This window comes from Macrosteles quadrilineatus, unplaced genomic scaffold (genome assembly GCF_028750875.1).
Source record: "Macrosteles quadrilineatus isolate MER2022 unplaced genomic scaffold, UCM_ALF_1.0 Scaffold_1__1_contigs__length_201487025, whole genome shotgun sequence".
Taxonomy (NCBI): domain Eukaryota; kingdom Metazoa; phylum Arthropoda; class Insecta; order Hemiptera; family Cicadellidae; genus Macrosteles; species Macrosteles quadrilineatus.
In genome coordinates this window covers 80,343,266-80,358,862 of record NW_026542594.1, presented here as the reverse complement: position 1 = coordinate 80,358,862, position 15,597 = coordinate 80,343,266, and the positions used below count along the sequence as shown (strand labels likewise).

Below are 15,597 nucleotides of genomic sequence, written 5' to 3'. Positions count from 1 at the left end.
TATAAAATGTTGTTGGTATTTTTGAGGTTATGTAATATAGATTTACATAGGTAATATGCAACAATTCACCCATAGAAGCACCCGTCAACTAAACTGATATGAATTGTTTACTTCTATGGCCGGAAACTAAACATTCAAGTTGAATCCTGTCGAAGGTCATTCGCCCGTGACAATATGACTTGTCCCCCTGAGACCGGGACGGACCATCCGGCGGCCGATCCAACCGAAGCCGAACTAGAGGGAGTCTACTGTATTCTATCCGAAAACATGATAAAATATAGCATGTTCCATAAGAAATTTCAAAGTTGACCGCCATATTGGAAAATGGCGGCCATTTACAAAAATTTTATTTAATTATTTTTGAGCCTCTTTAAAAACAAGGAAATGTTCCCCATTTAAAGTTTACTGTAAAATCATTAGTTACTGAGATCCCAATGGTGGCACACTTAAAAAAAACACCCTGTATAGTCAATGGTAGTAGTGACAACAAGGAGCCCAACAAACGGGCTTAACATAACCTGGTCACAGACTGCTTTATTGTTTATGTTTGTAACAAGGTTTTTTAAATGTCTTTAAAATTAAATTGCTTATGAAGTTTTTATTAATTTTTGGTTGTCATTGATCTTATATTAATAGACAATAGACCTACAGGTAGTGTGCTCAAGGATCGGCCTCTGCTGCACTACGGTATAAAACAGCAAACCTGTTAAAAATTTAACTAACACTGTTGTGCCGATTCAAACTATACATACTATTATGTATATCACACTGATGATGATGCCGCCAACAACTTTCAGTTATATAGGCCTATGTCTATTTTTCGTAAGTAAATTGACTTTTTAAGGAGTCTTCAGTAGTGCCGCGACCTTGAAGATAGTACCATAAGACTAATGTTAAACTTGAGACCGCATAACGCCTTTCCAGGTTGTCGTAAAAATATAATTTTGGTGTCAAATTAAAGGTACAACTGTTCTCTAGGGAAATGCCTTTTTATTTTTTTCAAACAAGCTTTAACTGTTTACGGAAAATTAGAATACACTGAATTAGAATTTGTTTAAAAAAATAACAAAAAGACATTTCCCTAGAGAATGGCCATACCTTTATTTTGACAACAAAATGATATCGCCGCACTTCTGAAGACTCTTAAATAATAGTCGTGGCCAAATATTCAGCAACTATGCTACCATAAAAAAAATCTATGAGATATTAAAATAACTAACTAAAACACACAAATCTTACCATTTAAAATTACTATGAGATATATGTAAAAAAACTTCTTGTTAAAATACCCAAAACTTACTATTTTGCATCTAAAATTGCAAAATTCCGGGGGAGAACCCTTGTCCCCCCTTTGCTGCTGCAACCCAGTGCTATTCGTCAAGGGCGCCATATACTCTAGCTATGTCCCTGGTATGAAATTGTGATTTTAGATGCAATTTTTCAAGTACCCCTTTTACTTGTTTTATTGGTACTGTAAATTTCCTCTTGGAGAAAAAAAAACCTCGTAGTAGATTACACCAGCAATCATTCCATACACTGCATATGTGGACAGCCACGACTTCTAACAATGACTAAAAGCGATTGATAAATTTGTGATAGGTATCTTCTTCATTGATTTTTATTTTTAAAAGGGTCTTATCTAGGACACATTCAAAGTTCCACAACTATTGGACAAAACTAACTGTCTAAGAATTAAAATTATTTTCAAAAAAATTGAAGTTTCATATATGTAGGTACATGAGTAAACATACAATTTAGGATGGAACTTATTTCCTTGATTTATACAATAGTCAAAGTTTATTCTAAACAAAACACATTTATTTGTTAACAGACTTTATGAAGGCCCTGTATCTGTCACAGAAAAAATATATGCAAGTTGTCAAGTGTTGTTTGATATGTGAATCATGGGTTTTATAAATTAGTTCGCCAATGTGTCTTGGGATGCTGTGTTAAAGGGTATCTTAATGTCTGAAAGTATAATAACTTCATATGGCGAGCAGTCTTCTAAATGAACAATAGAACATAACCAGCCATAAAATCCTTTCTCAAGATCGGTGATTTTTTTAATCCAATTGTCATAAAACCAAGAAATTTGAATAATACCAGCATAAAAACCCAGGCCGAGTGAGCAAATTAAAATGAAAAGTGGATAAAATAAAATTAGAAACGGTGAAAGCAGAATTCTCCAAATGATTCCTGCCTCTTCTGTGACATATGTAAACACATTATACCACATCATAGTTCCCATGTAAAATGAATACACAGAGGATACAATTACTGCAACTGGGAAGCAAAGTAAGGTCCATAGAAAAACATGAGGACCAGCCATCAAGCCACAAGTAAAGCATGACTGCTGAGTTTTAGCAGCGATATTAGCATCCAACATTTCCAGCTCTTCTCGTGATATTTTCAACCTAACATCTAGGTTTTGTCCAGCCTTTTTACCTCTTTTGACAGTCCCAGTCATTGTTAGACATTTCTCTAAACCATTGCTAATTACTGACCTATCTGCTAAAGAGTCAGATGCTTCAGAGTCCTTCTTCAATGCTGTTGTTTCATTCGGCTCCTCTGTGATTATGTTAACTTTTTTCTTCACTTTGACCTCCTCTTCATTTGGATTTTTGTATTGATCCTCATTGAAAATAGTTTCCTCGCATCTTTTATGTAGGTCTTCATCTCCCTCTTCTGATTCACGTGTTTGATTGATCTGGAAAGGCCATTAGGCTTAATTATACATAATTGAACACAGATCTAAGATCACACACATATCTCAATACAAATTTTTAATTTCTAAGCCATTCTATATTTGGACAAAGCATTCATATGAAAACCAGTTGACATATTCATAATATATATCAATCAATCAATCTTTATGTGCCATACATTTACATATCATTGACAAAGTCTATTTGCAGTTTTCAAACCCAGTCTTAAACATAAACCACAAAATACTCTTATAGGCCAAATATTACAACATTCACTATTCACACCATTCACATTCTGTACCGAAATAAAAACCAAACTAAAGGAAAGTTTATCCCAGTTTAAAATAACCATCCAGACTATAAAAAGTGTTTTGAAGCAGATAATGATAAAACATAGCCTTAAACTTGTTAAATGAATGAATAGTTATATTATTTTGTACTGAATTATACACTTTAATTGATAAGATTATGTGGCAATTACTACTAAGGCGATGGGATTCTAACAGCGCAGTATTTTTAAAACGAGTGTTGTGACTGTGATTATTAAATTGAAGATATTCAGGGTTTTAGCGAATTTCCCTATAAAATTGAAGATATTCAGGGTTTTAGCGAATTTCCCTATAGGGAAATAGCTATTACTGTAGGTGGCACGGTAAGACCTAGGCCCGGGACCGATTTACTTTTTCATTTTGATGTCCCCAGAGGCCAAAACACCATTCGTTCAAATTTATATATATATAGATTTATATGTATATATATATATATATATTAATATATATATATATATATTAATATATATATAGAGTTTATAGAAAAATGCGGCCTAAATGAAAACTTATCTTTGAAAACTATTAATTTATTGACACCTTATATCCCAAAAACTCCAGTATTTTACACTCTCCCTAAAGTGCATAAACCATCAAGACCACCACCAGGAAGACCAATCGTCTCAAGTATTGGATCACCAACTGAAAGAATCTCTGCCTTTGTTGATGAACATTTACAGCCACTAGTACAAAATTTACCATCCTACATAAACAAAATTGCAGTCTTAAAACCTCCCTCAAAATTCAGACTTATTACTTGTAACAGTTGATGTTGAATCACTATATACAAATATTCCCCTTGATGATGGTCTGAAGGCTGCCAAACATTTTCTTAACTCTTAGACCCAAAAATTCTAAACCTTCTACACATTTTTTGGCAACTCTCATTCAAATGATACTAACCATGAACAATTTCAGATTCATGGACAAACACTTATTACAAATTAAAGGCACAGCAATGGGTACACGAATGGCCCCAGCCTACGCTAATCTTTTCATGGGTCTATTAGAGCAAAATTTTCTTTCAAACAATCCTTTAACTCCTCTTCTTTGGTTAAGATATATAGATGATATCTTTATTGTTTGGCAACACAGAATAAATTCACTAAAAGAATTTCTACAAGATTGAAACAAATTTTTTTTTGCTTGAAATTTACTTGGAATTATTCAGACAAAATTGTTTCTTTCTTAGATGTTGATGTCTTTATTGACAATCAAAAACTTAAAACAAAAATTCATTTAAAAGAAACTAACAAAATGCAGTACTTACATTATCAAAGTTGTCACCCTATGTATATGAAAAAATCTATTCCAAATACCCCCGCCGCAGCAAACCTGCAGACTAAGCGAATTTCCATTTGCCTGATTGGATTTAAACTAAAATGTCTACTTACCAATTTAACATTTATTTCCTATTTAAATAGAATTAGTTTAACAGGTACTTAGGTTTGCTGCATCAGGGAGGGTAAAACTGTTTTTTTTTAATGTTAATAGTTAGTAAGAAATAAAAACATTTTCCAAATTTGATCAAAATATGTTCATAAACAAGCAAACTACAACAGTTTACTTGTTCTTCATAAGAATAACATGGGAATTTAAAATTTACATTTTTTTGGAATTTTCTCCGTAACCATTAGGCTTATAGTAATACTTCAATACTAGTGTACATGTTGCTCGAATTCGAGCAATTGCAACGTATTGCAGGAGTTATTTCAAAACGAATTGCACAGGTCATATTTACAATGAGTTTAAAAGAGTCAACTCAAAGATTACCGGTGTGTAACTCATGGAGAAATTCACAATGTATATAACGGTAATAAACATTTCCTGTAAATATTTGATCATATTTCATAACCTGGTATTGCTTTTTAATGTTTTCTACAAACATTTCCTGACTTATAGCCAAATAAGGTTGTCCATGTTTATCTTTTTTATTGATAAACCTAGAGCATTCCGGTCGGTTTTCTCCTTCTCAAAATGCCTCGCTGTACAGGCAATACAGGTCATTGATAGATTTTCGTTCTCAATAATTGGCCCTCTATCATTGATAGAGGGCCAATTATTGAGAACGAAAAGTCGTTTTGGGGTAGTGTTAGCATTGGTAACCTAATAGTTGAGATTGTCCAGGGTCAGGTGCTGACTGTGATGAGTTAAGCCACTGTTCTTTAGCTGCGGTCGTTATCACGATTAGACTACGCCTCCTGTCTATGTTTCGTTGTCGTCACGTCTGAGGAATTTAAAAGAAAGAAACAAATAAACAAATTATAGCTACAAAAAACCACGATAAATGCACAAATTTAAGATACAGCCATACTAACACGATCCGTCTTGGGGGTTATGTTTACACAAACTCAAATAGTAAATAAATGTACTGCAATAATATTATACAGCTGATCAAAATGTAAACAATTATGTTCTCCATAAGGATAACATGGGAACTTTCGAAGCCACTGGGGCAGAGCCCAAGGGACTTTTTCAAAAATGTAAGGCCAGTTTGCAAATCTACGCGACACACTCTTTCCAATGAGACGTCAATGGATAAAATCGGTTAAGAAATGGCGGAGAAGTTCAACCGACAAAGTTTCATGTAGCGTATTAATTATATAGATACTAAATTATTTGTTTTTTTTGAGCTCTACAAAATGGTTTGGAAAGATTTTGCAAAATTTTATGTTTTTTGGGTCAAAAATGGGAAAAACCTATTTTTACCCCATAAAACCCCCCGTAAACCCCCGTTCCCATAGTCCGATCATGCTGGTTCGCGAACTCGTTCAAGTTTATCCCGCCTTACACCTTCAAACCAAATTTTATCAAAATCGGACAAAAATTACTCAAGTTATCGTGCGGATGGACATATATATACAGGGTGAGTTTCTACTGACCGTGTTTACTTCGCCAGTGGGTTCTACTCAATAAAAGGAACAAAAAAGTCCCTATAAACCCGTGTCCGATTTTTTACCTTTTGGCTGTAATAGGGGATTTTGTGTTTTTCTTATTTTATTAGACTTTGCTCCACAATTTATGTAATAAAAACTTAACTAGGTGGCGTTCGCAGAGGCATCCACAAAATTGAGCGGAGTCATCAAGGGTTCATATTATATTGTTTTTGTCATACTGCAGTAAAAACAGTCGTTTTTAATGCATACGTTGCGGGTCTAAAGTAGCATTTTTACTCTTTAGGGAGTAAAAATAGTTTTTAGCCTCTATGGAGTAAAAATCAGCTGTTGTCAACTCAGTTGTAAATTTCTATTGTAAACGATTCCATGTATCGAAATATGTATCGATTCGTGCTTCGTAATCATTTTAACCTACAGTCTACAGTCTCTTCCCGTAGCATTTTAACATTGCAGATACATTAATCCATTCCCACACTCAACACTGCTCACCTTTACTACTTACTTCACCACCCCCTACGTCGTGGACCTGTTTCCCTCTCTTCCCATAGCATTTTAGGATTGCAGATACATTAATGTAATTGCCAAAGACAGTTCCCACACTCAGCACTGCAAGCCTTACTACTTCCTTTACCACTTCCTACGTCGTTGGGCCTGTTTCCTTCCCTTCTCATAGCATTTTAGGTTTGAAGATACATTAATCTAACTGCCATAGACGGTTCTCGCACTATGCTCATACTTTACTTCTTCCTTAGCCACTTCCTACATCGTGGACCTGTTTTGATCACTTTCCATAGCATTTTAGTATTTTAGATACGTTAATCTAATTGCCACAAACATTTCCCACACACCGCACTGCTAGCCTTTACTATTTCTTTCACCATTTTCTATGTCGTGGGTATGCTTCCATCCCATCTCATAGCATTTCAGCATTGCAGATACTGTACATTAATCTAACTGCTACAAACGGTTTCCAGTTCCCACACTCCTCACTCCTCACATAACTACTTCCATCACCTCTTTTTACGTCGTGGACCTGTTTCCCTCTCTTCCCATAGAATATTAAGATTGTAGATACCTTAATCTAATCGTTATAAACAGTTCCCACACACCGGACAGCTCGCATTTACTACTTCCTTTACCACTTCCTATGTCACAGACCTATTTCCCTCCCTTCCCTTAGCATTATTGGATTGAACTTACCCTAATCTATTGGTCATAAACAGATCCCACAGTCCACTCGCCTTTACTACTTCCTTCACCACTTCCTACGGACCTGTTTCCCTCCCTTCCCTTAGCATTATTGGATTGAACTTACCCTAATCTATTGGTCATAAACAGATCCCACAGTCCACTCGCCTTTACTACTTCCTTTACCACTTCCTACGTCACGGACCTGTTTCCCTCCCTTCCCTTAGCATTATTGGATTGAACTTACCCTAATCTATTGGTCATAAACAGATCCCACAGTCCACTCGCCTTTACTACTTCCTTTACCACTTCCTACGTCACGGACCTGTTTCCCTCCCTTCCCTTAGCATTATTGGATTGAACTTACCCTAATCTATTGGTCATAAACAGATCTCACAGTCCACTCGCATTTACTACTTCCTTTACCACTTCCTACGTCACGGACCTGTTTCCCTCCCTTCCCTTAGCATTATTGGATTGAACTTACCCTAATCTATTGGTCATAAACAGATCCCACAGTCCACTCGCCTTTACTACTTCCTTCACCACTTCCTACGTCACGAACCTGTTTTCCTCCCTTCCCATAGCATTTTAGGTTTGTAGATACCTTATTCTAATCGTCATAAACATAAAATTGGTGTAATCCGGAGGCTAACATCAACAACGTCATAAACAGTTTCCACACCGGACAGCTCGCCTTGACTACTTCCTTCACCACTTCCTACATCATGGACCTGTTTTCCTCCCTTCCCATAGCATTTTAGGTTTGTAGATACCTCAACCTAATCGTCATAAACAGTTTCCACACTCCGGACAGCTCACCTTGACTACTTCCTTCACCACTTCCTACGTCGTGGCACAGAAAACATACTTCCGGTTATAGTAGTATGTTTTCTGTGGTCGTGGACCTGTTTTCCTCCCTTCCCATAGCATTTTAGGATTGCAAATACCTTAATCTAATTGTCATAAACAGATCCCATACCCGGAACAGCTCGCCTTTACTACTTCCTTCACCACTTCCTACGTCACGGACCTGTTTCCTTCCCTTCCAATAGCATTTTAGGATTACAGATACGTTAATATACTCGTCATAAACAGTTCCCACACTCCGTACAGCTCGCCTTGACTACTTCCTTCACCACTTCCAACGTCGCGGACCCGTTTTCCTCCCTTCCCATAGAATTTTAGGAATGCAGATACCTAAATGTAATCGTCATATACAGTTTCCACACTCCGGACTGCTCACCTTTACTACTTCCTTCACCACTTCCTACGTCACAGATCTCAAGCTAGTGTCGTCATTTGATTATATTTATGATCCATACCGTTTCTGTTCTAATATCTGTGGATTAATGCTATCAGCTATTTCTTTATCTACTGCATTCAAAAGTCAACAGCTGATCATATGTTTTTGTTTATGTGTCAAATACTGCTTCCATAAGGATTACATTGAAACTTTGAGACCCAGTGGGGCGGATTCCTGAGAGACTTTTTTAACGCCTTATAGATGTTGGCACTCACCGATATGGTCTTTATCACCATGCAAAATTTGAAAACGATTGATTCAGCCGTCTAGGAGGAGTTTGCGTATTACGAAATGCATAAGAGTCGACGTATAAGAGCTTCGCTCGCTCCGCTCAATCAATTACTTTAGAGAGTTGTAGTTAAAATCATTGGAAAGAACATTAAATTTACTATAAATCAAAGGTTTCATTCAACAATTATACCATTACATAGTCCACGTTATATCCAAAATAAAGTAAAAATGTCATTAAATTAATTAATTACGATAACTTTCATGAGCCTCCTTTGATACATAAACCTGCATTTATGCAATGTTGAAATACATAAAAAAACTTGGCATTTTAATAATCTTTCAAATGATATGCTATTCAATACTATTATTGATATAAACCAGTGAGAAATTACTAATAAACTACAATAAAACACGGTTTACAGATTTTGTTTTTGCACAGTTTTACTGTTAATAATAGCCTAATTACTGTATTCATCATGTTGGCATAATCTTGATTGGTAAAAGGCTCCATATTTTAATAAATGTTGAAAAACTCTTAATTGACTTTGGAATTTTCATGTTGTTTTTTAAATTTGTGTAATTGTGGTTGGACGATAAAAGGTTTCTGTTGTTACTCTGAAGAGCTTGAATGTGCTCTTTGAATCCAGATTTAAAAGAGCGTCCTGTCTGACCAATGTAGAAGTGTCCACAATCAGTGCAGTTAATTTTGTAAATGCCAGATTTGTCATAGATGTCTTGATGTTCTTTATTTGTATTAATGTTATTTGTTATCATATTGAAAGCGTTATTTTTTGTATTAAAGCCAATTTTGTATTCAGAATTTTGAAAAGTTTTTCTTGTAGTCCTGTTAAGAGTTGTATTGAATGGGATACTAATGAATTTCTCTTTCTTCTTTCTTTCCTTGTTATGTTCTTGATTTTGATTTTTCTTTCTTTTAATGTTTCTAATCATATTGTAGATAATGTTTTGCTTATATCCATTCCTTGATGCTAAGTATTTAATTTGGTTTAATTCTATCTCGTAATTTTTCTTTGTCATTGGAATGTTCAAAAGACGATTTAGCATGGATCTGAGAGCAGATAGTTTGTATTTCCAAAGATGGTTAGAATTTGATGGTATCATTAGGTCTGATTGAGTTGGTTTTCTGTAAATTTTGAAATCGTGTTTGTTTATGTTTTTTGAAATAGTTAGGTCGAGATAGTTTATTTCATTATCGTTAATTTCGTGGGTAAATTTTCTTTTCTTGGACAATGTAATATTCAGGGTGCTCAGTTGTACTTATTTACTTAAATATTTAATATATCAGCAGCCCTATTACGTGAACACCTAAATTAAAATATATATATATCTATATATAGATATATAAAAATTTTAACGAATGGTGTTTTTGGCCTCTGGGGACATCAAAATGAAAAAGTAAATCGGTCCCGGGCCTAGGTCTTACCATGAGACCTACGGTAATAGCTACTTCCCTATAGGGAAATTCGCTAAAAGCTTATCAATTCGTGCTAAAACACTCTGCAGTGAAAAATCTGACTTTGAAAAATATATCACTAAATTGAATTCTGCTTTCATTGAAAGAGGCTATCATCAAAAACTAATATCCAATCAGATCAAAAAACCGAAAAAACTCAACCAAGATAATAGTTTTTCAAGTATTCCTAAATTTATTACTCAATACTATCCTGGGCTAAAAAAGATCAGTGTAACAGTGTAATGAAAGCAGCATTCAATATTTTGAAATCTTCCCCCAGTACTGAAAATTTATTTTCCAGACCACCACGTGTTATTTTTAATACCCTCGCCGCAGCAAACCTGCAGACTAAGCGAATTTCCATTAACCTGATTGGATTTAAACACTAAAATGCCTCCATAAAAATAGCACATTTATTTCCTACTAGCTGTAACCCGCGGGCTTTGCCCCGTTTAACTTCTTTATTTTCAAGATTATCTCGTTCGCATGGCTCAATCACGTCCTGGTTGAAGTTTGTTCGCTACGCTCACTCACCTCTAGGTTGGAGCTCGTTCGCTACGCTCACTCACCTTTAGGTTGGAGCTCGTTCGCTGCGCTCACTTGCCTTCAGGTTAGCTTGTTCGCTACGCTAACTCGCCTCCAGGTTGAAGTTCGTACGCTACGCTCACTCACCTTTTGGTTGCAAATTAGCTGTTGTCATAAATGTAAAAGAAATAATAGTGCTGCACCCTGTTGGTAATCCTTGTAACTTTAATGCTATATAACATTATAGAACAGAACCAACTTGTTTAATTGAAACAGCTGTTAAGATTCAATAATTCCATTTCTCATAAGGTTCATGGGAAACTCCAGAGCCACTGGGGCGGAACCCGAAAGGATTTTTGAAATAAGAATATGCCTATATGTTAATCGGGAATGTGAGCTATCATCATGCCAAATTTCAGCCCAATCCGACCAGTATTTTTCGCGTTCACTTGTCACAAACATACATCCATACATCAATACATCCAAACTTTCTCATTTATAATATTAGTAGGATTTAAATAGAATTACTTTTACGAGTACTTAGGTTTGCTGCAACAGGGAGGATAAAAAAGATTTTTTTTATAAAATGATAATAGTTTAGTTAGAAATAAAAGTATTTTCCAAAATCGATCAAAATATGTTCATAAACAAGCAAACTACAGCAGTTGACTTATTCTCCATAAGAATAACATGGGAATTTTAAAATTACAATTTTTTTGAATTTTCTCTATAACAATTAGGCGCATAATAACGCTTGAACATACTAAATTATTTGTTTTTTTAAGCTCTACAAAATGGTTTAAAAAGAAATTGTGAAATTTTGTGTTTTTAGGGTCAAAAATGGGAAAAACCTATTTTTACCCCATAAAACCCCCCATTAACCCCCGTTCCCATAGTCCGATCATGCTGGTTCGCGAACTCATTCAAGTTTATCCCGCCTTACACCTTCAAACCAAATTTGATCAAAATCGGACAAAAATTACTCAAGTTATCGTGCGGATGGACACATATATATATATATATATATATATATATATATATAGATATATAAAAATTTGAACGAATGGTGTTTTTGGCCTCTGGGGACATCAAAATGAAAAAGTAAATCGGTCCCGGGCTTAGGTCTTACCATGAGACCTACGGTAATAGCTACTTCCCTATAGGGAAATTCGCTAAAAGGCCACAAAATTTAAAAAATATGTTGGTGAGACCCAAAATTCAAAATTCTCGGCCTTCAAACAACTCTAAACACGTCTGTGAACCATGTCACAAGCCCCGATGTGGTATTTGCAAAATTATGAGTAATACAACTGAATTTGATAGTAAAGTTACAAACAAGGTTTATCCGATTGTTGGTAGATCAACTTGTGAATCTCACAATGTGATTTATCAACTATCGTGTAAACATTGTCCAAAAGAATACATTGGCCAGACTTCAAACTCTTTAAGAGTTCGAATGACAGGCCATCGTTTTGATGTGGTACATGAAGACAAAAGAAAGCCAATCTATAATCATGCCGCTCACCATAACCAAAATTTTGAAGGCTGCTATACCCTTAAAGCCCTTCACAAAGTAAACCCACATCAAAACCCCAAATGCAATTAACTGGTTTTAAGAAATTCTGAATTGGCTCACCAGTTGGTACTGAAAACAAAGTTCCCCTCTGGTTTAAATTTAAGATAGTAAAAAAGTGATTCAACTCAGCTGAATTTTAATTTTCTTTTAGGCTGATTTTATTATTTTCTTTGATCTGTACTCAATCATATGTTCTCAAAATTCAACTAATTGTAAACAGTTCATATTTATTTGTTTTGTTCATTTTTACATTTTTCATTAATTTCTCTTTGCTTGAAAACGTTTGTATTAAACAAAAATTTGCAATGTTTCATGTTTCATTTATCATAAACTCTATCAAGAGCTCCTCAAGAATATATAGATTTAATATATACGTCCGTGAACGCGATAACTTCTAGTAATTTTTGTCCGATTTTGATGAAATTTGGTTCAAAGGTGTAAGGCAGGATAAACTTTAATGAGTTCGCGAACCAGTATGATCGGGCCATGGGAACGGGGTTTTACGGGGGGGTTTATGGGGTAAAAAATGGTTTTTCTCATTTTTGACTTCAAAACACAAAATTTCCCAATTTCTCTCTAGACCTTTTGAAAGAGCTTAGAAAACAAATAATTTAGTATATCAAAGTGTTTTTGTACGGTTATTAGTAATTAGAAAATTCAAAAAATTATAAATTTAAAATTCCAATGTTATTCTTACGGAGAATATTGTAAAATTTTGTAGTTTGCTTGTTTATGGATATATTTTGATAAAACTTGGCAAATTATTTATTTTGCACTAAGCTATTAATATTTTACTAAAAAAACCCACAGTGGTTTCCTTGTAGCAGCAAACCTAGGTACCTACTCTTTAAACCTAATGTTATTTAAGTAGATTTAATTGAAAATCAATTCAGACAAATGGAAATTTGCTTAGTCGGCAGGTTTGCTGCGGCAGGGGTATTTTAATATATAAACAATCAGATCATAAAAGAAAAAAATTACTACAGTTTGAATTTGCAGATCTATAAAAAGAGGTTTGCAATGATCAGGGTGCGTCCCTGTCATAGCTCTTAGAGCCCTTTTATGGAGAATCAAAATTTATTTTATTCTACCACTACTAGCCCAAAGCACCAATTTGTATCTCATGAGTGACTGGAAGTACGCAAAATAGGCCGTGCTTACATATTTCTTAGGAACCTGATTTACAATACGATTTAAAAGATGTACCACATAGACAATCTTGAAGATAAATAATTAATATGAGCATTCCATGTGAGTTTATTTTCAATATGAAGTCCCAAAATTTTTTTACAGCTGTACTATTATTTAGATCACATGGGGAATTGTAAAACTCATGTTTTGGGTTTTTTCTTCATTTAGCAAAAAGCCTTTAGCATTAAACCAATTTGAAGCTTTTAGCTTTGTTTCATGGACAAGATGTTTGAGTTCTGTTAGGTTGGGGTTTAGATGAAAAAACGTTGTAGAGCCTATCGTCAGCATAAAGAATAGTTTGACTGTTTACTGCCAATGGAAGGCCATTAAAATAAATTAAGAATAAAAGTGAACCAAGGACTGACCCTTGGGGAACACCCCATTTAAAATATTTTTGTTGTTGTTAATGTTAATACTTAGGTACTATTTTTTTAAAACTGTTTAGGTTAGATGAAAAGAATTATTTAGATGGCCCTTGAAACCCATAATTTTGTAATTTGTTGGTTAGCATTTTAAAATCAACACAATCAAATGCCTTGCTCAGGTCACATAAAGGGGCCTTAGCAAATAACCTATTTTCAAATGCCTCATGAATCTGACGAATTAGATTATCAAGAGCATCAATAGTGGACATTCCCTTTCTAAATCCAATTTGGGATACATTAAACAAGTTGTTCTCCTCAAAATACCCATTAACTTGTTCAAAGACCAAGATTTCAATTAATTTACCCACTGCCGGAATTACTGAGATAGGACGATAACTTTGGGGCTTATCTCTTGGACCCTTCTTATAGACCGGACAAAAACGTGAAACCTTCAACAAGTCTGGGAATATTCCAGCTTCTAACAATGAGTTTATATACAATAAGCAAGAGGTACATCTAAACCATAAATAATACTTTTTAGTAAATTATTTGACATTCCATAAACATCATCACTTTTTGAGTTTTTCATTTTTTGTACTGCATTGACAACTTTTAAAGGCGTTAAAATTTCCCAACTAAATTCAACATTGTTTAAATTAATACCACCATCTATTCGTCCAAGGTCTATTGGTAAGCTCTGCATTTTTGTGTTATCAAGCTGTATTTTAATATCAGCAATAGAGTTCATAAAGTAGTAATTTATTTATTATTTTTTTAGGGAGAGGAGGGAAAATGCTTTTACGCCCACAGGTAGCCAGCCTGTAGTGTGAGATTTCTGATATTATCACAGACTACTCACTAAAAAACCCCCTCTACTCTGTTGGACACAGATAGTGGCGGCGATAGAGGGCCCGCATGGCCCGGGGGGGCCTGCGAGCTAGGGGGGCCCGTGAGCTAGGGGGGCCCGTGAGCCTTGACCGGGAATTTCGGTAAATTTTACCGGCACACGGGCCCGCGATAGTGTGACTGGCTCAGCTACACGGGTCCCCTATCATAACAATATTTATATGAGAATTAAAATATGTTTTTTTATGATGAAAATTTGTTCAAACCTATAGTTCAAGTAGTTTACAACAGCTAAACTAACACTATTACTTGACCGATCGATATAAATTATCAATCTACCAACCTAAGTAAAAGAATTCCCACATAGCACCGAATATTTATTTGATATCAAATAGCTATCAAATTTTTGACATTTGAATATCAAATTGATATTCACGAACATTCGTTTGATATCAAATAAACGTTCAATTTAGGTTCAAACGTCACTCAATTTTACATCAAATAAATATTCAAATTGAATATAAAATAAATATCAAATTTGACATTCATAAATTTATTGGTAAAATATAATAAAGAGAATATGATTGAATTTACATTCACATTTTAAATATGATGGTGATAAATATTGATACAACATTTTTGACATTCGAATATTAAATTAATATTCGCGAACATTCATTTGATATAAAATAAATGGTCAATTTAGGTTCAACCTCACTTAATTTGACATTAAATAAATATTAAATTGAATATCAAATAAATGTCTCATACATTTATTGGTAAAATATGTTTAGAAGAATTAGGTTGCATTTTTTCACATTTCAAATTTCATGGCGATTAAAATAATATCAGTTCAGACTTCTTTACTGTTCTTACCTTGATTTGACTTATTATTCTGAAGTTATAGGTAGTTTGTTAAAGTTCTTGGGTGACCCAAAAATGTAAATATATATATATTTCTTATTTG

At 34.5% G+C, this 15,597-nt stretch overlaps 1 protein-coding gene across 3 annotated transcripts in view; it reads right to left on the bottom strand.

Annotated features, from left to right (window-relative positions):
- Positions 1–434: 434 nt before the first annotated feature.
- LOC128983662 (transmembrane protein 169) overlaps positions 435–15,597 on the bottom strand; it is an 88,001-nt gene continuing 72,838 nt past the window's right edge. For all 3 annotated transcript variants that reach the window (XM_054403038.1, XM_054403039.1, XM_054403037.1), the window contains one exon: positions 435–2,707. In XM_054403038.1, the coding sequence (XP_054259013.1) occupies positions 1,919–2,707 (789 nt within the window). In that variant the 3' untranslated portion in view covers positions 435–1,918. The remainder of the gene's footprint in view (positions 2,708–15,597) is intronic.